We start from the raw sequence: 23,817 nt of genomic DNA, 5'->3' as shown, positions 1-23,817 counted from the left end.
CAGAGACATAAAAATAGTGTTTATAATGTTACAGTGGATACACATGAATTGAGCAAAACAACTCAAACACCAAGAAGCTGTTTAAAGAAGGCCACTGAGTTCAGAGTACACAAGTCGAGCAGGATGGAGCAGTTCAGTGATGTAGGTGGAGGCTTCACACAGTCAGGCCATAAAAATAAGAACCATGATTTGAACCGAACCTGAAACAGTGCAGAAGCTCTAACAGTGGAGAGATGTTTGGAGTTAAAGCTTTGGTCAGACCAGAGAACAGAGCATCAGTTCATCACACTGTCCTCACTGCTGTAATGATTCATGCCACACTGTTGTTCTTTCATGTGCTAATGTGATGTACTCATGCTCATATGTTAGTGTTACTGACCATATAGTTCTGTATGAACCACACATTCACACACAGCATACACGGATAAATAAGAAATACCCGTTAATGTCTTTGAACTGTGGGAGGAAGTCAGAGACCCAGAATCCACTTCAGCAACTGTGGAGTCAGACATGTATGACCTCTGTTCACCATGTGCTCCATGTTTTATTTTACTAATTCACTGCAGGAGTTTCTGTGGGCAGCAGGACGAATGTGCTGTGAACACACACATCACAGTCATGGCTGAATCAAGGTGCTCTTTGACCTCTGATGCTACTGTCTCATTAAAAACACACACAAAGATGATATTCACAGTGTCAAATTTTCCTAAAATCACAGTGTTCCTTAATTTGAGCCAAACTGGTGGATCTGAAACTGAACAGATACGATTAAAACTGTCCCAAAACATCATCAGTGTACAAAAATAAGTATCACCTGTTCAACAGTATAAAATATTTAAATATTTTCATTTTTGAGTATTAAAACATTTTAATGTGTGTTATAGGTCAGTTTAGGAAAGGTCATCAGGTTTCAGCCTAACAAAGTAGATCAGGGTATTTTTAGTGGTGTCAAAGGTCAAAGCAGTTTAAATCTGACCTGAACAGTGTGTCAGGTTGAAGAAAAGTTGAAGAGGTTGTAAAACGTTTCAGTGCAGGATCAGAGAGAGAGAAATACCTGAGACTATAACAGTTTGTAAATCTTGATAAGTTCGACGTCTACAGTTGTCTGAAGGATGGATGTTCAGGAAAGTTCTAATTCATCTTCAAATCATCTAAGTCACTGTTTGGTGGTGTTGTGGAAAGAGGCTGTCCAACCTCTGGATCATTAACAGTTGTAGAATGGAGACTAGTGGTGTAGTGGAGACTTAGATTTCAGCTTTCGACACTGCTTGCGACGTTTTCTCCTCTGTATTATCCAGTGGTTTTGTATTTTTTTTAAGGTCAGAAAAAGAAGAAGAAGAAGAAGAAAAATTCCTAGACAAACTATTAGATCAACCATTTGTGCCTCATATCCTCCTAGTGTACCTGCAGGTGAGAAACAGATGTGAGGTTTCAGGTAGGTGATGAGTGAAGAACAGAACAGAATCCATTTCCTCTTCTAGTTCAGGAGATTAGGTTAAAAAAAAATTAACAATATGTATAATTACTGTATTTATATATATGGATTTTACTGTGCGTTTAATTATAAAACAAGAAACACAGGATCTGACCAAGACTGGAGTCTCCATCTTGTTTTTGCCATAAAAAAATTAAAATGTATAAAAATGAAAAAAAAAAAAAAAAAAAATACAACTTAACAGGTCTGACAGCTCCTTCAGGGTCAGAGGTCATGTTGGGTTCATGTTCTATGTAATTTGACCTGTTTGACTGCAGATCTGTGAGACCTAAAGCTCAGTAAAGCGCCCCTCCGACAGCCAAACTGTTCTCTGATTAAATTTGTGAATGACATGACACTGACTAGTGAGCTGAAAGGAGCTCACACACAGCTAGGGAACTTGAGCGCAGAGGTTTACACACAGTTTTTTTATTTTTATTTTGCTGTGTAACTTGTGTAAATCTTTTTCACACACACACACACCCACACACACACACACACACACACACACGTTCAGCTATCTTAGTGAGGACCTTCATTGACATAATGCTCTCCCTGGCCCCTTACCCTAAACCTAACCATAACCTAATTGTAACCCTGACACTAAAACAAAAACAAAAAAAACCTACACATAAAATAATCACATCGTGACACCTCTGCCTTTCAAAATGGAGGGACAGTAACTGCGTGTAAAACCTGCAGACAGTCAGATTAACAGTATTTTGTCTGCCATTCTGCAATTCATCTCATGTAAACAATAACGTGGCGCACAGCGTTACGTGAAAATAGCCACATACCTTTGACTTTGCGTGACGAACTCTGTATTCCTCGTCCACACGTAAACGCAAAAAAGGAGTTTTAAAAAATCTCAGTTTTCAGTGATTCGAAATGCCGTTTACGTGTGGACGAAACAGCTGCGTTTTCAAAAATATCCATGTAGGTGCGGACGTAGCGTAAAAGAGTTAGTAGTTTTTTTTTTCTTACTACCTGCAGATTACTTGCATTTGCTTAATTGTTTACTAAATGTGGTTGGAGGATGTGTTAGTGCGTATGTGTCCGCGCGCGGGGGGGGGCGAAAATCACTGTTTGAATTCTAAAGCAGAGTACCACATTTGATTTTGTTATCTTCTGTGTGTTCATCTGATCCAACTTTCAGATTAAACCTGAGTGTAAATGTGATCAGATGAAGTGTGAGGTTGTGAGAAAGTCTCTGACTGCATTCATAGATGTGTCCTTTCAGCTGCTCGCTCTGATCCAACCTTTGGTCTCTAAGAAGAGGCTTCAGGGAGACGTTTGCTACGTTGGACTGTAGGACCATCAGAAATGTGTGCAGTAACAAAACAGGCAGCACTGAAAGCAGCTCTAAGTGTTTGTGTTGTTCAATGATTTGTGCACAACAACAACAACAATGGGACCTCTCTCATCCATCAGTCACCATGTGGACATTTTTCTGACACACTTTGAAGCTGATGGACGTTTTGTGTCTGCACTAAGTACGTTTTCAGCAGCTATGGCAGCGGCAGGATTCACTTTCACAGACTCACAACCACCAGCTTCACCCCTCCCCTCCCCCTCCAGCTGTAGGCTTTAACATTGAGTTTCCCCACACATGTTTACAGACGAGTTAGAGAGCAAGAGAAGAAGAGACAGATTCATAAATGTCTTTGTTTCTGCTCTAACCAAACAATGCTGCTCTACAACTCTAGACTACCAGCCACAAAGACAACAGCTGGAGAAACATCTGTCTACCTCTGACATCCACCAGCTCATCCATACAACAAACAAACATCAACAACCAGGAAGCAGCTTCACCTCTGATCACACACACACTCAACTCTACTCACTCACCTGGAGGATCAACAATAAGGTAGATGCTGCTGATGACCTTCCATGAGCGAGTTTCACTCATGAAGACACGACACTTGTATGTTCCAGTGTCATCAGTCGTCACATTCCTCAGAATCAAAGACACGTCTCCATCCTTCATCTGTCTGTACTGCAGATCCACCCGGTTCTTAAAAGATGGATGCTGGTTGGTTGAATCAAGACGCCCATGTTGGTACAAAAGCACATATTCTGGCATAAGGTCTCTGCTCCACTTTAAAACTCTGATGTTGTTGTTTGCAGCTCGACATGTCAGAGTGACCTCAGCTCCAGGCTCAGACTTGAGGATTTTTGGATCTGAAAGAGGAAACAACACAGAGCAGAGAGGTTAAAGGTCAAAGTACAATTATGATCAGAATGATTGACTTTAAATATTTTGTTTATTTCCATTTGAGTTTTTAGTCCTGTTGGATTTAATGAACCTCTGAACATCCAGCAGGTCACCAGTGACCCACTGAGGGGGGATTTTAGCCTCATGCTAAACATGCAAAGTGTCAGAAACTACAAGATGACTTCCTCTCTGTAGTCTTCCTCGTCTCTCTTTGAGATGAGTGTGACTATTGTGGTGTCATCAGCAAACTTGATTATGAGATTGTTGTTGTGGGTCAAACTGCAGTCGTGGATGTAGAGAGAATACAGGAGGGGGCTCAGCACACAGCCCTGTGTGGAGCCGGTGCTCAGTGCGGGAGTGGGGTGGAGATGAGGGCCGAGTCTTACAGTCTGGTTTGTGAGAAAGTCCAAGGCGCATGTGAGAGGAGGGAGACCAACAGTTACCAGTTTGGTGATGAGAATGTCCGGGATGATTGTGTTGAAGGCTAAGCTGTAGTCCATAAATAGCATTCGGACGTAGCTTTGCTGCTGTTTTAGGTGACTCGGCACAGAGTGGAGGGCTGTGGCGATGGCGTCTTCTGTGGATCTGTTTTTGCGGTATGCCAACTGGTAGGGGTTCGAATTCTGGGGGGAGGTAATCCTTGATGTGCTGAAGGACTAGTCTCTCAAATCATTTCATGATTACCGGTGTGAGGGCCACAGGGCGGTAATCATTCAGGCTGGAGATGGGAGACTTCTTCGGCACTGGGATGATTGTGGCTGATTCAAGCGCTTTGAGTGCTCAGACAGAGTAGAAAAGCGTTATATAAGAACCAGTCCATTTACCATTTACCATGATTTTAGACAGGATGAGATGGCTGTCTGATCCAGTGAGATGTTGAAGAGTCTGGTGAAGATGAGGGTGTACTGGTGGGCACATGCTCTTAGCACCTTGGCTGGTATTCCGTCTGGACCGGCCGCCTTCCTGGGTTCACTGCTAGGAGCACATCTGACCTCGTGCTCTGTTACAGTGAGTGGAGCGGTGCAGGAGCCATGTGAGGATGAGGATGGGAGCAGGGCTGAAGCACATAAGTGCTGCTGTTGTGTTGTTTGACAGCGGGGGAAGAAGCTGTTTATTTCCTCTGCTAGTTGCACACTCAGGTTTTCTGCTTTCACAGTGCAACCTCTGTGGTTTGTGACGTCTTGTATGCCCTGCCAAACCTCTTGTGTGTTGTTGCTGGACAGGTGGGACTCTATGCTTCCTTTATGGTCTGACTTGGTTTTTTTAATTCCCCTTTTCAGGTCAGCTCGAGCAGCCCTGTACAGAGCTCTGTCACCTGACCTGAAGGTGGCATCACAGGCTCTGAGGAGTGAGCGGACCTCGCTGGTCATCCAGGGTTTTTGGTGTGGGAAAACCTGAATGCTTTTTTCCACAGTCACATTCACAATACAGAACTTGATAGAGTCCAATACTGATCCTGTGAAAGTTTCTAGGTCCTGGTGCTCAAATATGCCCCAGTCTGTCTGTGTGAAGCAGTCCTGCAGTTTGGTGAGCGCATTTTCAGGCCAGGTTGTAACAGTCTTTGTGGTGGGCCTGGCACTGTGTCTGAGGGGGGTGTAGGCTGGGGAGAGCAGGAGAGAGAGGTGGTCGGACTGACCGAGGTGGGGGAGGGGTATGGCTCTATATGCATGCTTGATGTTGGAGTAAACATGATCTAGAGTGTTTTCTCCTCTGGTGGGACATTTGACATGCTGATAGAACTTTGGGAGTACAGTCTTCATGTCAGCCTTATTAACGTCACCTGCAATTATGTGAACACTGTCCGGGTGGGCCCGCTGGTGTTCATTAATGTTGTTCAGCTGGATAGAGAGTGCCTTGTTTACGTTGGCATCGGGTGGAACGTACACAGCCGTGACGATCACTACTGTTAGCTCTCTCAGTAGATAAAAAGGCCAGCATCTTACTGACATGTACTCAAGGTTCGGGGAGCAGTGACTTTTTACAATTGTCTCGTTGTTGCACCAGCTTTCATACACCTAAATACAGAGACCCCCCTCCTCTGCTCTTATCGGAGTCTTTTGTCCTGTCCCAGCGGAACAGAGTGCGGCCTGCTAGCTGAACACTAGCATCAGGTATTCCCGGGTGAAGCCAGGTTTCTGTGATGATTCAAGCACAGCAGTCACGAACTTCTTAATTAAAAAACTAGTTTAAGGTGTCCCGCATATGTGATATATATTTTTCCCTATATGAAGTCATTCTTTTTTGAACAAAAGTCAAAACAGAGCCTATTAATCTTTCTTTTCTTTTCATTAATCCACCCCCCAAATCACACATGCATACTACCATTTAAGGCTAAGCCTCGGGTGTATCAAACGTCTGCCTCCGCCTCTGTCGCACACCACTATTAGACGCCACCTAGGTGAGGGTTTGACATTATAATTACTAAAAAGAATAAGGTCAATGGGAGCATGATCAGTTACTGCAATATTACCAGTGGAGGACCCGACAATTTGACTCACCTGAGAGTGAGATACGAGAAAGTAGCCTATCCTGGAGTAGGTAGAGTGATGATGGGAAAAGAAAGTATAGTCTCTTTCTTGAGGATGGAGAAGTCTCCATATATCCACCACGCTTAGTTCCTCTGACACAGCGTCCACGGCAATACTTACATGGTCCTTACTTGGTCTAGGTCGGGAGGATTTATCCAAAAACACATCCCTGATCTTGTTAAACCCCCCCCCCCCAATTACAATATTTGCATTTCCAATATTCCGCACTGTGCTACACACTATGTGAAAAAATCGTGGTTGAGGAGAATTGGGGGCATATATGTTGACCAACATCACTTTCTGCCCCTGTAGACATGCATCTAAGACCACTCATCTACCCTCCTGATCGGCATAATGCTTGAGTACCTGAAAATCAAAATTTCTTCTCATCAATATGACTACCCAACTTTTCCTACTGAAAAATGCACTAAGGTATACTTGGGCCACTCAGTCTTTTTTAAACTTTAATGAATCCACCTCATCAGGGGTCTCTTGAATTAAAGATATGTCTGCATTTTTCTGTTTCTAATATGTGAGGACTTTCTTCTTTTTAATAGCATTATGACAACCCGCTATAATCCATGACACTATTTTACATAACTTCATTAAGCCACATGAGCCAAATTATTTTAAAGAGTCTTCCAAAAGAAATTCCAGTTGATCCATACGGCTATCCTTAAGGCCAGTAAGATGAAACATCACAGTGGTCAGTAATAATAAGTCTGTACAAAACAATGCAACATGAAAACAAACAACAACATCACTAGGGATGGGTATTGATAAGATTTTCACGATTCCGATTCCATTTTCGATTCTGTTTAACGATTCGATTCTTTATCGATTCTCTTATCAATTCTTTTTTTAACACTAAGGTTGATTACCTTAGAACTTTGTTTTATGTCTTCTCTTTGAACAAGATAGAAATTTAGGAGTAACATGGCCTTACAAACCCAACAGTGAGATCTTAAGAGATCCACAACCTACGGCTCTTCAATGGGGTGTCACAGGGTCCCCAGGAAAAAAATTGTAAATGTAAAATAATAAATATTCTTCTGTAGCAATAACAAAGTATAACATAAATTATTCTGTAGCAATTACACAAGAATATCCAGTAATGTCCCTGCCTACAATTAAACTCATTCACTTACCGAAAATCGGGGGCATCTGCTGTGGCAAATGGGTGCAAGCCTTTTACCACAAACTTAGTCACTGCTCGGTGACATTTGTCTATCCTGGCCTGAAAGGAGACGCTACCGGTAGACTGCAGCGAGAACTGCCAGCATCTGAGCCAGACTCTGTCTGTCTCTCTCATCATGGTCACCTAAATGCACAGTAATGGCAGGTTTGTAATAAGGCAGATCGCACTAACATAATATGCACTGTTAGTTGATTATTTACCTGCCGCATTAACGGGAGAGGACATGCAAACATTACCGCTGCTGCTGGGTTGAGATTCGCGAGTCCGGAGCGGAATTAAAAACACGACATTCATTTAAGGTTATCGCATGTTTTGTGAGCAAATGCTTTTGCATATTCGTAGTGTTTCCTCCCTTAAATGAAATATCTACTTTGCAAGTATTGCAAGTTGCCCTGTTGTCATCTGTTCTCGTAAAGCATAACCAAACTTTTGAGCGTTTGAGCCACCATGTTTCCTGCCAGGTAAATGACGCTCCGCAACGTGGTGACGACATTCGGGGCGACTGGAATCGATAAGGGAATCGTTTGCAAAAATGGCAAACAATTCCAAGGAATTGAAACAGTGGGAACCGGTTCTCAACAAGAACCGGGTTTCGATACCCATCCCTAAACATCACAAAACCAAACGCGAAAGAACCAGAAATCCATTGGTCTGTAGCATTCAATACAGACTAGAGATGGACGGATCCGATATTACGTATCGGTATCGGTCCGATACTGACGTAAATTACTGGATAGGATATCGGAGAGAAATAAAAAATGTAATCCGATCCATTAAATATTAAAAAAGCACCTCACAAAACTTGCGACACGGCGTAACTTGGCTCATAACCGTAGCACGTTGGAGCAGTGTGCTCACGTGATAGAGCGGCTGTGTGTTTGTAGCCTCACTACCAAACCGGCATTTCATCTCCAAGGAAGTTATCCCAGAGAGAAGTAAAGCAAGTGTGTAAGTTCATCTCTGAATGTTTGTAAAGCATTCCCACATTAAGCTTAACAACCGATATATTGTCACGGGTCTGGGTCCGTTGGACCCAGTATGTGGAGTTTCATGTTTTTGTTATTCCATGTTTGAGGTTATTATGTTTTGGTTTTAGTTTGCATCAGGGATTGTTTTCTTGTTCTCTTGTTGTGTTGATGATGATGATGATGATGATGTTTATTATTTGAGTTTCATGTTTAAGGATTTGTTCTCGGTTGTGTCTCACGTTTAGTTTAGTTCAGGTTCCATGTGTCATTCTGTCTGTCTCTCAGTGTCAGGTCTGCGTCTTGGTGTGGTGTTCTCATTTCCTGTTCTATTGTGAAGGTCTGGGTCTCATGTGAGTGCGTTCAGTTTTACCTCTGTCTTGTCTTGTTGATCATTCCCAGCTGTGTCCACCACCTGTGTGTAATTCCCCTGTGTTTCTCTGGGTGTATTTAAGTCATGTCCTCCGTCATTGTAGTTGCTGGTCCGTCTGTGTATTCCACCCTGCCTCATCTGCGTGTTCTCCCTGCTGTCCGCCGTTAGTCTCTTCTGGTCGTTCTCGTTAAGGTTTGTGCTCTGTAGTTTAGTTGATCCCAGTATAGTTTAGTTCCAGCTCCATTTGCCGTTTGTATTTACTTTCATGTTCAATAAACCACCTTTACACCTTCACGACTGCCTGCACTTGGATCCTCCTTCATTTCCTCCACACGGCTCACCTCACTCGCCGTGACATATATGGAGCGACTGCCTCTTCTCTCCCCCTCTCTCTCCTGCTGCTACTTCAATCATGAAACTGCTTAATGATCAGCTGATCGGCTTTTCTGTCGCGAGTCTCTCATGTTTGTTTTTGGCCCACTTTGCAGCAGAAAGAGGAAACCAGCGGCTGAACAACAGCAGCACGTTTAAGCTTGATAAGCTGTTGTTAGAATTTATTTAATATTACTTTCTACACCAGGATCCTTTTCTACGTAGCTGACGGCTGGTAACTGTGCAGGGGCGGATCTAGCAAGGTTTAGCCAGGGGGGCCGATAGGGCATTAACAGGGAAAAGGGGGCACAAAGACATACATTTCTTTCTTATTCTCATTTAAAATGTCTAGCTTTTAATAAATAATTATCTGAATCTTACACCCAAAGTTTTAATTTGATGTAAAATATATAGAAGTCCATTACTGCATATAGTAACTGTTAAGTCTAATATACCCTAGTAAGCTATAGTACTTTTTCCTTTAGGAAGATACCATCTGTGCAGTCTGCAGTTCTGTTGAAGAAAGATGTTGAATCTATTTAATTATTCTTGAAAAATAATTTATTTCTGTGCATTTTTTTTCCCACACTGCATCAAATTAAGGTTGATTACGTCGATTAAGCATCATGAGGTGGAGGGTGGGGGGTGGTTCCCTATTTTTTTTTTTTGCTGGGAGTTTGCAACCTTATTAGTTGGGCTGCTTAATATTTCTGCTAAGCACTCTTTAAAATACCAGAATAGGAAGGATGGAGCAGGTTTAACTTTATTAGATTGATCAGTATTGCTGAACTATGAAATATTTTGGGTGCAGTGTATTTTTTACATACAGGTATAACAGAATAGCTTTAGTGTTGTTGTTTAGTTAAACTTGAGTATGAACTTATACAAAATGCAGAAAGATATTAAAAAACTGTTTTATTGATTAAAAAACACATTATATCGGATTCATATCGGTATCGGCAGATATCTAAATTCATGATATCGGTATCGGACCTAAAAAAGTGGTATCGTGCCATCTCTAATACAGACCAACCCCCGCATTTTTTCTTCCTCCATTTTTCTTGTACCTCCTGCACATGGTCCTGGAAAAAATTGACTCTCATGGCTTTCCAGATGATCTGCTTCTTTTTTCTTGCAGCCACAAGCACAGACATTTTGACTTTATCCCCCAGAAAGTGAACAATGATGCGTCTCATCTTGAATCCGCAGCTAGCATCAGAGGTGCTGGCCCCACCCAATGAACTCTGTCTATTTTGTACCACTCTCCCGTCTCAATGTCCAGAACCCTCGGAGAGCAGATTCTTCACACAATCCTCAAGATTAGGACCTTCAGCTCCGTCTTTGACACCTGAGATTTTGATGTTCTGGCGTCGGGAAAATCCCTCGAGCACCGTTACTTTTTCTTGTAGCTGCTGGTTCTGTATTCTCAAATTCTTTCCTCGCAAGGTAGCTAGGGGGTTGCGCATGAAATAATGACTCTTCTGACTCATTCCCCAGAATTTGCCAGGGCCAGAACAACAATGAATCAAACTAAAGGCTGTAACTTAGTTTTTAATGAGGTTTAGGGGGAAGGCATGGACAGCTCTTACTTAAGCTACCATCTTGGGTGGGCATACCACGCTGGTTTCTAACAGCTGAATGGGACAAACACATCACTGTTATCACAAAAGAAGGTAGATCAGACCTGTTATTTTTCTAGGGTTCTACCAAACAATATAAAATGCCATAGGGAAACTTTTGTTGTGATTTTGGGCTATCTGAATACTGTATAACTGATATTAATTGACACAGTTAGAGCAGACATTTCTGTTCTATTGTCAATAATGATCCAACACCTAGGTTGTTATACATGTTGTGAGTGTGTTTGTATTTTCAGTGACTAACAGAGAATCTGAGTTAAACCTGAGTGTAAATGTGATGAGATGAAGTGTGAGGTTGTGAGAAAGTGTCTGACTGCATTCATAGATGTGTCCTTTCAGCTGCTCGCTCTGATCCAACCTTTGGTCTCTAAGAAGAGGCTTCAGGGAGATGTTTGCTACATTGGACTGTAGGACCATCAGAAATGTGTGCAGTAACAAAACAGGCAGCACTGAAAGCAGCTCTAAGTGTTTGTGTTGTTCAATGATTTGTGCACAACAACAAAAATGGGACCTCTCTCATCCATCAGTCATCATGTGGACATTTTTCTGAAACACTTTGAAGCTGATGGACGTTTTGTGTCTGCACTAAGTACGTTTTCACCAGCTATGGCAGCGGCAGGATTCACTTTCACAGACTCACAACCACCAGCTTCACCCTTCCCCTCCCCCCTCCAGCTGCACAGGCCGATGGGGCGGTGTGGCAGCAATTTTTCACACCAGCCTATTAATTAATGAAAGACCAAGACAGACTTTTAATTCATTTGAAAGCCTGATGCTTTGTTCACCCCAGCTGTATAACTCAGAAACCAGTCTTACTTGTTATCATCTATCGTCCACCTGGGCCTTACACAAAGTTTCTCTCTGATTTCTCAGACTTTTTATCTGATTTAGTGCTCAGCTCAGATAAAATAATTATTGTGGGTGATTTTAACATCCATGTAGATGCTAAAAATGACAGCCTCAACATGGCATTTAATCTGTTATTAGACTCAATTGGTTTCTCTCAAAATGTAAAAGAACCCACCCACCACTTTAATCACACTCTAGATCTTGTTTTAACATCTGGGATAGAAACTGAACATTTAACAGTGTTTCCTGAAAACCCTCTCCTGTCTGATCATTTCCTGATAACATTTACATTTACAATAATTGATTACACAGCGGTGGAGAGTAGACTTTATCAAAGTAGATGTCTTTCTGAAAGTTTAAGAATATAATCCACCCACTGTTATCATCTTCAATGCCCTGTACCAACATAGAGCAGAGCAGCTATCTGAACGCTACCCCAACAGAAGTCGATTATCTTGTTAATAATTTCACCTCCTCACTACGTACGACTCTGGATACTGTAGCTCCTGTGAAAACTAAGGTCTCTAATCAGAAGTACCTGACTCCGTGGTATAATTCTCAAACACGTAGCCTAAAGCAGATGACTCGTAAGCTGGAGAGGAAATGGCGTGTCACAAATTTAGAGGATCATCATTTAGCCTGGAGAAATAGTTTGTTGCTTTATAAGAAAGCCCTCCGCAAAGCCAGAACATCTTACTATTCGTCACTGATTGAAGAAAATAAGAACAACCCCAGGTTTCTCTTTAGCACTGTAGCCAGGCTGACAAAAAGTCAGAGCTCTGTTGAGCCAAGCATCCCTTTAACGTTAACTAGTAATGACTTCATGAACTTCTTCACAAATAAAATTTTTATCATTAGAGAAAAAATTACCAATAATCATCCCACAGATGTAATATTATCTACAGCTACTCTTAGTACCACTGATGTTAAGTTAGACTCTTTTTCTCCAATTGATCTTTCTGAGTTAACTTCAATAATTACTTCCTCCAAACCATCAATGTGTCTTTTAGACCCCATTCCTACAAAACTGCTCAAAGAAGTCCTGCCATTAATTAATTCTTCGATCTTAAATATGATCAACCTATCTCTAATAATCGGCTATGTACCACAGGCCTTCAAGCTGGCTGTAGTTAAACCTTTACTCAAAAAGCCATCTCTAGACCCAGCAGTCTTAGCTAATTATAGGCCAATCTCCAACCTTCCTTTCATATCAAAAATCCTTGAAAGAGTAGTTGTCAAACAGCTAACAGATCATCTGCAGAGGAATGGCTTATTTGAAGAGTTTCAGTCAGGTTTCAGAGCTCATCACAGCACAGAAACAGCTTTAGTGAAGGTTACAAATGATCTTCTTATGGCCTCTGACAGTGGACTCATCTCTGTGCTTGTCCTGCTAGACCTTAGTGCAGCGTTCGATACTGTCGACCATAATATCCTATTAGAGCGATTAGAACATGCTGTAGGTATTACAGGTACTGCACTGCAGTGGTTTGTATCATATCTATCTAATAGACTCCAACTTGTACATGTAAATGGAGAGTCCTCTTCACACACTGAGGTTAATTATGGTGTTCCACAGGGTTCAGTGCTAGGACCAATTCTGTTTACATTATACATGCTTCCCTTAGGCAGTATCATTAGAAGGCCCAGCATAAATTTTCACTGCTATGCAGATGACACCCAGCTCTATCTGTCCATGAAGCCAGATAACACACACCAATTAGTTAAACTGCAGGAATGTCTTAAAGACATAAAGACCTGGATGGCCGCTAACTTTCTGCTTCTTAATTCAGATCAAACTGAGGTTATTGTACTCAGCCCTGAAAAGCCTAGAAATATGGTATCTAACCAGATTCTTACTCTGGATGGCATTACCTTGGCATCAAGTAATGCTGTGAGGAACCTTGGAGTCATTTTTGACCAGGACATGTCCTTCAATGCACATATTAAACAAATATGTAAGACTGCTTTCTTCCATTTGCGCAACATCTCTAAAATGAGAAATATCCTGTCTCAGAGTGATGCTGAAAAACTAGTTCATGCATTTATTACTTCCAGGCTGGACTACTGTAATTCATTATTATCAGGATGTCCAAAAAACTCGCTGAAAAGCCTTCAGCTAATCCAAAATGCTGCAGCAAGAGTACTGACTGGGACTAGAAAGAGAGAGCAGATTTCTCCTGTTTTGGCTTCCCTTCATTGGCTTCCTGTTAAATCCAGAATTGAATTCAAAATCCTGCTCCTCACATACAAGGTCTTAAATAATCAGGCCCCATCTTATCTTTATGACCTTGTAGTACCATATCACCCTATTAGAGCACTTCGCTCTCGCTCTACAGGCCTACTTGTTGTTCCTAGAGTATTTAAAAGTAGAATGGGAGGGAGAGCCTTCAGTTTTCAGGCCCCTCTTCTGTGGAACCAGCTTCCAGTTTGGATTCGGGAGACAGACACCATCTCTACTTTTAAGATTAGGCTTAAAACTTTCCTTTTTGCTAAAGCATATAGTTAGGGCTGGACCAGGTGACCCTGAATCCTCCCTTAGTTATGCTGCAATAGACGTAGTCCACCGGGGGATTCCCATGATGCATTGAGTTTTTCCTTTCCAGTCACCTTTCTCACTCACTATGTGTTAACAGACCTCTCTGCATTGAATCATATCTGTTATTAACCTCTGTCTCTCTTCCACAGCATGTCTTTGTCCTGTTTTTCTTCTCTCACCCCAACCGGTTGCAGCAGATGGCCCCGCCCCTCCCTGAGCCTGGTTCTGCCGGAGGTTTCTTCCTGTTAAAAGGGAGTTTTTCCTTCCCACTGTCGCCAAAGTGCTTGCTCATAGGGGGTCATATGATTGTTGGGTTTTCCTCTGTATCTACTGTACAATATAAAGCTTTTTACATAAGCAATACAATATAAAGACTTTTGTTGTGATTTGGCGCTATATAAATAAATTGAATGGAATTGAATTGAATTGAACTGAATTGAGTTTCCCCACACATATTTACAAACGAGTTAGACAGCAAGAGAAGAAGAGACTGATTCATAAATGTCTTTGTTTCTGCTCTAACCAAACAATGCTGCTCTACAACTCTAGACTACCAGCCACAAAGACAACAGCTGGAGAAACATCTGTCTACCTCTGACATCCACCAGCTCATCCATACAACAAACAAACATCAACAACCAGGAAGCAGCTTCACCTCTGATCACACACACACACACTCAACTCTATTCACTCACCTGGAGGAAGAACTCTCAGGTAGATGCTGCTGATGACCTTCCATGAGTGTCTTTCTTCCATGTAGACAGCACAAACATATCTTCCAGTGTCTTTAATTGTCACATCCTTCAGAATCAAAGACACGTCTCCATCCTTCATCTGTCTGTCCTGCAGATCCACCCGGTTCTTAAAAGATGGATGCTGGTCGTCTCGATCGAAGCTACCATCTCGGTAAAAAAGCACATGTTTATCTCCCAGGTCATCTCTGTTCCAGTCTACAACTCTGATCTTGTTGTTGTTTGGAGCTCGACATGTCAGAGTGACCTCATCTCCAGACTCAGCTGTGATGATTGTCTGCTCTGAAAGAGGAAACAACACAGAGCAGAGAGGTTAAAGGTCAAAGTACAATTATGATCAGAATGATTGACTTTAAATATTTTGTTTATTTCCTTTGACATTTGAGTTTTTAGTCATGTTGGATTTAATGAACCTCTGAACATCCAGCAGGTCACCAGTGACCCACTGAGGGGGAATTTTAGCCTCATGCTAAACATGCAAAGTGTCAGAAACTACAAGATGTTAGCTTCCACAGAACAACAACATGTGCTGATAATAAGTGAACATAATGTGTGAGAGAAAGCAGCCTCTCATTATAAGACACTGTGAGTCTCTGCATGCTGCCTTTATGGAGCTACAGCTGTTTGTGTACACTGAACAAACAGCTTTGTAGCTGCATCCTGACTCCTGACACTACAACACATCATGAATACAACAGCTGGAGAAACATCTGTCTACGTCTGACATCCACCAGGTCATTCATACAATAAACAAACATCAACAACCAGGAAGCAGCTTCACCTCTGATCACACACACACTCAACTCTACTCACTCACCTGGAGGATCAACAACAGTCAGATAAATGATGCTGATAGATTTCCATGAGCGTGTTTCTTCCATGTAGACACCACACTCGTATGTTCCAGTGTCATCAATAGTCACATCCTTCAGTATCAAAGACACGTCTCCATCCTTCATCTGTCTGTCCTGCAGATCCACCCGGTTCTTAAAAGATGGATGCTGGTTGTCTGGATCAATCTGACCATCCTGGGACAAAAGCACAAATCCTGGCTTCTCAGTTCTTCTCCATACTACACGTCTGATCTTGTTGGTTGGAGCTCGGCATGTCAGAGTGACGTCCTGTCCAGATGTAGTTCTGATAAATTTCTGGTCTGAAAGAGGAAACAACACAGAGCAGAGAGGTTAAAGGTCAAAGTACAATTATGATCAGAATGATTGACTTTAAATATTTTGTTTATTTCCTTTGACATTTGAGTTTTTAGTCATGTTGGATTTAATGAACCTCTGAACATCCAGCAGGTCACCAGTGACCCACTGAGGGGGGAATTTTAGCCTCTTGCTAAACATGCAAAGTGTCAGAAACTACAAGATGTTTGATTCCTCGTCTGTGGACTCCATGTCTATATATTTTGTTTATTAACATTCAGTGGTTTTGTTATTTTTTTAAAAAAAATACCCAGTGTTTAAGTGTTCTCTGTGCCTCCTTTGTCTTATGTCTAGTGTGATTGGTTCTATGTTCATGTTTCCTGGTTTTGCCTACTCCCTGTCTTGTCATGTTATTGTTTATTTATAAGCTGTGCCCAAATTCAAGAGCTGCATCCTTTAAAGACTGTGAAAACCAGAAACGAGCCGCTGTGAAATTGGATGGCCAAGCCTACAACATGCTAGTTCTTTTGCCTAAAAACTACGACATACGGAGCTAAAGTTGTGTTCAACAGAAATAGAGAAAATCTTTATTTCATATCATTGATAAACTTCTACTGGAGAAAATTGTGTTGTTTCATTTACATGTGATGTATCTGGGTGAACATTACAGCCATGCACCGTCCCTTTCGCCAAGTTTAGCTAGTAAACTAGTTTTCTAGTGTAGTTCTTGAAACAAGACTCATTTCATTTGATGGTACAAATTTAACAGGATTTACCTTATCGATATTTTACTGTATATGCACCATTAAAAAAAATTCTCAGTGGTTAAATTTAATTCCTAGGACCTGGCGCCCACATATATGGACATCACATTTTCGGTTGTCTAGAACAAAATACTAAATTTAGCTCTACAAGGGCCTGATATCCAGTTATGAGGATGTTATACTGCCACTGTTCTATCGAAATTTAAAACAAATGTCCTCATATGTGGATCTCATTTTTGACAAAAAATAAAAAAGGTAAATGGTCTGTATTTGTATAGCGCTTTACACATTCAGTCATCCACCCATTCACACACATATTCACACACTGGTGATGGCAAGCTACATTGTAGCCACAGCCGCCCTGGGGCGCACTGACAGAGGCGAGGCTGCCGGACACTGGTGCCACCGGGCCCTCTGACCATCCTTTTTTTTTTTACAAAAATCAGGTAAAAAATGAAAATCTGGTAATTCTTCATTTTTACATTCAACAGGTCTCAATCAGCCCAAAGAGCAACGAGAAATTAAAAATGCATGCCATGAAAGAGTTCGGGTCTTAGGAGGTTAAATCAGTTGTCTCAAATATTTCATATCATTTATACCCCTGCAGCTGTCTAACAGACATATATCAATATCCACTGTCTGAAAGCTTTAGTTATATTTAATGGCAATGTCCCAAAATTAAACTAAAAAGATTTGATCCTTGTATATTTCAGTTAAAATGGAAGACAAACCAATGCAGTAAGTATTTTTTCATTGGAGAGAGAACTGTACAATGTAAGTCGTTTAAGATGTTGAAGATATCAGAGCATAAAACAGGCTGTTTAGGTAAGAGAGCTGATACAGAAACATGACATCCTTATAAAATACTGACACACTTTATGAATGTACAACTTTTCACAGCTCTTTGAACTTTTTTATTTAATAAGCTCCATTATGTTCTCTTTTCCATCTCTCTGCTCCTGCTGGCTCCCTTCCCCCCCCCTCCTCTTTCTCAAACACTGCTGAATCTGTCCTGGTGTATCATAAGGGGTGGAGAGCCTCTGTCCTGTCACCTCTCACCTTCGCAGTGTCTCCCGACTCTGGACACTTGCAGAAGGAAAGCACCCATGGCAGTTAACAAAAGAAGCAGCAGAAGTTTATCAAATATCTGTTAACTTGCAAAATGAAAACACAGTTTTCTATCACATGGACACACTTTATGTAAAATAGAATAGAATAGAATAATCCTTTAATTGCCCCACAAGGGGAAATTTGGTTATATCAGCAGCAAAAAAACACACACTCATATACAAAAAGAATAGAACCGAAAATACATTTTTATACATAAAATTATATAATAATTTTTTAAGTGGCAATATCACTAATATCATTTAACTTAGCCGAAGGTTAGCTAAATGTAACTTTTAAGAGTTTTCACTATGCTAATATTTGTTCCACTGGATATTTTTATTTAGACAAAAAAACAGTACTTACTTTTAAAAGTTTATTTCTGGACTGCTGCACTTCGACCATCCACCACTTTTTAAAAAAAAAAATTCTTCAAGCTTTGATTCACAATGAATCCTGGGATATGGTGGGCCACAAAGGATAGACCCAACCCATCCTTTAAATCTGGGGAAAAGGAGGATGCATTTGTTGGCCACCTTTGGAGGAGTCTTCAAATTTGGACAGCCTTTGTCCCCTTGCTGTGACGTAATCGGTCTACAAATCCAGCCTCCGAAGGATGCAGCCTCTGAATTTGGACACAGCTACAGTGTGTGTTCTCTTGTGCTCGTCACTGGTCTGTCCATATTACCTTCACGTATCATCCCGTGTTCCACTCTGTGTTTCCCTGCATGTCATCCTGAGTTTAGGTTTCAGATTAATTCGTTAGATTTTCCCCAGTTTAGGTTATTTCTTAGTTTCTGTCCTTGCCATCCCCGTTTCAGTCTGTATTTCGATGACAAGTAAATAAAGCTTACTAATTGCATCTAAGCCAGTGCAGCTCCGAGAAGATATCATGTATTCTGTGGAGAAACAAATCAACCTGTGGCTGAATCATTCAGGGAGGGAGTTTAACTGCGCTGTAGAGACCCGGCTACAGCGACCCGGCTACAGCGACCAGTTTCCGGTCTCTCCTGGCTGCTAAGTTCACTGCACCCACTGGCTCAGGATTTTCTTCTCAGTGAATTGCACCCTCACCCCCTGACTGCAACCACTTACCAGCCTGGCCCGCCGGAAGCTTTGCATCTCAGCCAGCTGGACGCGATGTTGCCTGGGCCGTTGGAGCCACCTCTAAGTAGGAAGCAGCGGCTGCCCCATAGCCGGATGCCGGCTTTTTCAAACATTGGGGCTGTTAATTCTGGGGCTGTGTTTTGTTTGGCAAATGAGGATAATGGTGGTTTCCCTGCTTCCCCTGTGACTATTGTCACCAAGACTGCCTTCTCTGAGCCTATATTGAGTTTGAAGGACTGTGTTCAGTCTGCTCCCTTCGAGCCTGGAGCGCAACCCATACCTCAGCCATTAGCGCAGCCTGCAGCTCTGTACCTTGCTCAGTTTGCCACTCAGTAACCTGCTTAGTTTGCAGCTCTGCCAGCAGCTCAGCTGTTAGCTCAACCACCTATTCAAACACCACTTCCACCCTCTCATCCTAAGCAGGGAGCTAGTCTTACACAGACTTTAGCAGTTTCTCGAAAGCTGGCCTTTTTGGATGCTGTCACTCTGTCCAGGGCCTCCCCAGAGGCTGGGTCTCATCCCTCGGCTGGCTGTGGACCCCTGGAGACTAAGATGCAGGCGCAACCTGTGTCACCTGGGAACTCTGCCGGGCTGTCTCAGCAATCAGTCTCTGTTAAGAGCTTGGGCAAGTTAACCAAGCCACCTCCATTCTCTGCTGGAAGCTCAGATGAACTCTTTCAACCAGCTTAAGACTGCACCTTGCTGTTGCTGCCTGAGCAGAGCCAATGCCCTGCACAGCTCCAGCCAGCTTCGTCTCTGCCAGAGGTTTCCGTGCCTGCTGGTTCTGCTTTGTCTCTGCCAAAGATTTCTGCCCCTGCTGCTTCCGTTTTGTCCAGCTGTCCGTTTCCACTGGAGGTCCCGAGGGGTCACTTCAGCCATCCATCTCCGGTGGAGGGTTTGAGGAGTCCATCTAGCCTGCAGCATCCACATTGTCACCTGCAGCACCACCACCTGCTCCATTGCCTGTGGTTGCCATACTGTCGTCTGGTCCTGCCTTGTTTGGTCCTGCAGCTGCCACGCTGCTGTCATGTCCATGTCCAGCACAGCCTGCTCGTCCACGCCCAGCACACTGTCGCTGGCCACTTTCCAGGCCATTGGCTAACGATGTTGGCGGCCTTCTGAACTATTTTGCCGCCTTCGACTTGGCCAACCTCCTGATCTGCTCCGTCACCGCCACTGGCTTCGCTGTCTGCCACCTGAACTGCTTGGTCTCTGTCGCTGGCCTCCGGGTCGGCCACCTGAATTGTTTTGGACTCTGTTTTTTCCTAAGCTCCAGTCTGTTTTGTAGACATTTTGTTTTGGACTCAAAATTTGAAACATTTAATGAACCAAAAAACATTTAACTCCTTTCAAACATTTAGTTCACCTTAATACTTCAATATTCACAATGTTCAATTCCATTCCCTTAAGTCTCCATAAGTGTATCAGTTGAGTGCACTTAATATGTGTCAGGAAGCGCTGTGTGGCAGGTAGGAGTTGGACCCAAAATGCAGGCACTCGGACTCGAGGGATGAACTCAAAATACTCAGCTTTATTTGCTGGCAGGGGAAAAAAAGTATACAAACGCAAACTAAACTAAACTAGAAAATCACAACCTAAACTCACAGGGAGACCCACACAACATGAGGGACGACGCGACACTGACTCAGAGAAACACAGGGTTTAAATACACTGGGAAGTAACGCTAATGACCCAGGATCCTGACAATATGCACCATTTGGTAAGTATTTCAACGTTATTGATTGTGTTTAGTTCACAGTTCTTCCCACTGATGCATCCCTTTAGTTCACAAACACTTCTTATAATGACATTTTGGAGATGTTAGCTCTTTATACAGTAAAGTTACAGTGGGATACAAATAATATCAGGATGATCCTGCTATGATTTTTTCCCCCTGTTCAAATCACAAAGAAACAGTGTCCCACAGTTGTTTATGTTTTTAAACCCATTTCGCACAGAGAGATGTTTTTTATAAAATGTATTGATAGCAATGTACAAACATTTTTGATGTAAAACAAGGGGGGCCTAGCAAAAAAATTTTGGGAACCACTGCTTTATATCACCCTTTTTTACTTATTCTTTCATGTGTGCTTTGGTTAGTTTTGCACAGTCTGAAATTAGTTTATGTAAAATGTAGTTTGTTGTTGTTCTGGTTTACGTTCTGAAAATGGTTTTATTTGTGTATGTTCAATGTGTTAGACTTGTACATAGTTAACCATATATGATCAAATAATGTTGAATCCTGGATATGGATTTGTAAGCAATGAAATTTGAAATAAGGGTGTAGGAACAAGAAAAGTGTAAACTTCATCCTACTCCTTTTCGAGCACACGTATTCTGTAGACATAGATATACACATGAAGATTGATGATTTTAAAGGGTTTTTTTTTTTGTTTTGTTTTTTTTGTTTTGTCTGCTGTTATTTCAATTATATTTGCATGTTCGAAATACAATTCTATCTATCTATCTATCTCTCAAGTTATTCTTAATATTGCACACTTGAAATTAATAATTTGTGCTAACAGTCATCTTAAGTAAGCTTTACTTAGTTTTTTGGAGGCAATTTGGACAGTTTTTTTGAGTTCTGGGAACTAATTAGATTTCACACTCTACTCACTCACCTGGAGGATCAACAATCATGGTGATGCTGCTGATGGGCGTCCAGAAGATTTCTCCTTCCATGAGCACAATGCACAAGTATCTTCCAGCGTCTTTAATCGTCACATCCTTCAGAATCAAAGACACGTCTCCATCCTTCATCTGTATGTCCTGCAGAACCACCCGGTTCTTAAAAGATGGATGCTGGTTGTCTTGATCGAAGCTACCATCTCGGTAAAAAAGCACATGTTTATCTCCCAGGTCATCTCTGTTCCAGTCTACAACTCTGATCTTGTTGTTGTTTGGAGCTCTACATGTCAGAGTGACCTCATCTCCAGACTCAGCTGTGATGATTGTCTGCTCTGAAAGAGGAAACAACACAGAGCAGAGAGGTTAAAGGTCAAAGTACAATTATGATCAGAATGATTGACTTTAAATATTTTGTTTATTTCCTTTGACATTTGAGTTTTTAGTCATGTTGGATTTAATGAACCTCTGAACATCCAGCAGGTCACCAGTGACCCACTGAGGGGGAATTTTAGCCTCATGCTAAACATGCAAAGTGTCAGAAACTACAAGATGTTAGCTTCCACAGAACAACAACATGTGCTGATAATAAGTGAACATAATGTGTGAGAGAAAGCAGCCTCTCATTATAAGACACTGTGAGTCTCTGCATGCTGCCTTTATGGAGCTACAGCTGTTTGTATACACTGAACAAAAAGCTTTGTAGCTGCATACTGACTCCTGACACTACAACACATCATGAATACAACAGCTGGAGAAACATCTGTCTACGTCTGATATCCACCAGGTCATTCATACAATAAACAAACATCAACAACCAGGAAGCAGCTTCACCTCTGATCCCACACACACTCAACTCTACTCACTCACCTGGAGGATCAACAATTCTCAGGTGGACGATGCTGATGAGCTTCATATGTTTTCCGTGGACAACACGACACTCGTATGTTCCAGCGTCATTAACCGTCACGTCCTTCAGAATCAAAGATGCGTCTCCATCCTTCATCTGTCTGTCCTGCAGATCCACCCGGTTCTTAAAAGATGGATGCTGGTTGTCTGGAAAAAACTGATCATACTGGTACAAAAAGACATCTTTCTCTCCCAGGTCAGCTCTACTCCACTCTACAACTCTGATCTTGTTGTTTGGAGCTCGACATGGCAGAGTGACGTCCTGTCCAGACTCAGCTGTGATGATCTTTGGGTCTGAAAGAGGAAACAACACAGAGCAGAGAGGTTAAAGGTCAAAGTACAATTATGATCAGAATGATTGACTTTAAATATTTTGTTTATTTCCTTTGACATTTGAGTTTTTAGTCATGTTGGATTTAATGAACCTCTGAACATCCAGCAGGTCACCAGTGACCCACTGAGGGGGAATTTTAGCCTCATGCTAAACATGCAAAGTGTCAGAAACTACAAGATGTTAGCTTCCACAGAACAACAACATGTGCTGATAATAAGTGAACATAATGTGTGAGAGAAAGCAGCCTCTCATTATAAGACACTGTGAGTCTCTGCATGCTGCCTTTATGGAGCTACAGCTGTTTGTCTACACTGAACAAAAAGCTTTGTAGCTGCATCCTGACTCCTGACACTACAACACATCACACTGACACACACATTACACTTCTTTGTCTCTGTCACAGCTGGATTACAGATGTTAAGTGTCCACCCAGCCTCGTGTCTCCTTCACACAAACACAGACAAACTGAATCCATATAAAAAGAACTCACAAGTAGTAATTATTATTCAAATATAAACCAGACCGATGCTCTTTATTCCTCGTTATCTAAGAGACAAAGTTAAATCTCACCTGCAGAGACGAACACGACAAACAGCAAAGTCCAGCAAATCGATGCAGTTACATCAGACATTTTCGTGTTCCCGAGTCCTGCTGATCTGACTCTTTGTTTTTTTTAATGTCTAAGTCTGAAATAGTTTCGGTTACTTGCTTAAAATTTCATTCCAAAAACTGAGATTAAATCAAAGGTTCAAATAAAAATTAAATTCACTGTCTAGTATAACAAGTCCGCCTTTCAGACGTTCGCGGAAACGCTACACTTCTGATTCAGCGTCTCTTAAAGCAGTCACGTTGGTGTGTCGTTTAGCAGGTTGGACTGGTTGGACAAAAATAAGTGCGTCATAACTATAGCGGTGAAATCTA

General features: G+C 41.9%; 1 protein-coding gene across 2 annotated transcripts; it reads right to left on the bottom strand.

Moving 5' to 3' along the window:
* On the bottom strand, window positions 1–23,754 carry LOC120715420 (obscurin-like). Of its 2 annotated transcripts, XM_040002426.1 has the most exons (7): window positions 23,467–23,753; window positions 22,524–22,856; window positions 21,650–21,988; window positions 15,720–16,055; window positions 14,846–15,184; window positions 3,323–3,655; window positions 1–1,404 (listed from the first exon to the last, which is right to left on the bottom strand). In XM_040002426.1, exons 1-7 carry the CDS (start codon window positions 23,525–23,527, stop codon window positions 1,226–1,228), a joined length of 1,920 nt encoding a protein of 639 aa, XP_039858360.1. In that variant the 5' UTR covers window positions 23,528–23,753; the 3' UTR covers window positions 1–1,225. The 2 variants fall into 2 exon arrangements, with proteins under 2 accessions (XP_039858360.1, XP_039858361.1); XM_040002427.1 differs by lacking the exon at window positions 22,524–22,856 and having other exon boundaries at window positions 23,467–23,754.
* Window positions 23,755–23,817: the final 63 nt, after the last annotated feature.

This window comes from Simochromis diagramma, unplaced genomic scaffold (genome assembly GCF_900408965.1).
Source record: "Simochromis diagramma unplaced genomic scaffold, fSimDia1.1 OVJJ01000440.1, whole genome shotgun sequence".
Classification (NCBI taxonomy): Eukaryota; Metazoa; Chordata; class Actinopteri; order Cichliformes; family Cichlidae; genus Simochromis; species Simochromis diagramma.
Note: the sequence above shows the minus strand (reverse complement) of the source record. Positions and strands in the feature narration are given on the sequence as shown.

Coding starts and splice junctions, on each gene's coding strand:
- LOC120715420 (XM_040002426.1), bottom strand. CDS start 23,527: ATGTCTGATGTAACTGCATCGATTTGCTGGACTTTGCTGTTTGTCGTG. Junction 16,056..21,649: donor CATGATTGTTGATCCTCCAG/GTGAGTGAGTAG, acceptor TTCCTCTTTCAG/ACCAGAAATTTATCAGAACT. Junction 1,405..3,322: donor CCTTATTGTTGATCCTCCAG/GTGAGTGAGTAG, acceptor TCTCACCTGCAG/GTACACTAGGAGGATATGAG.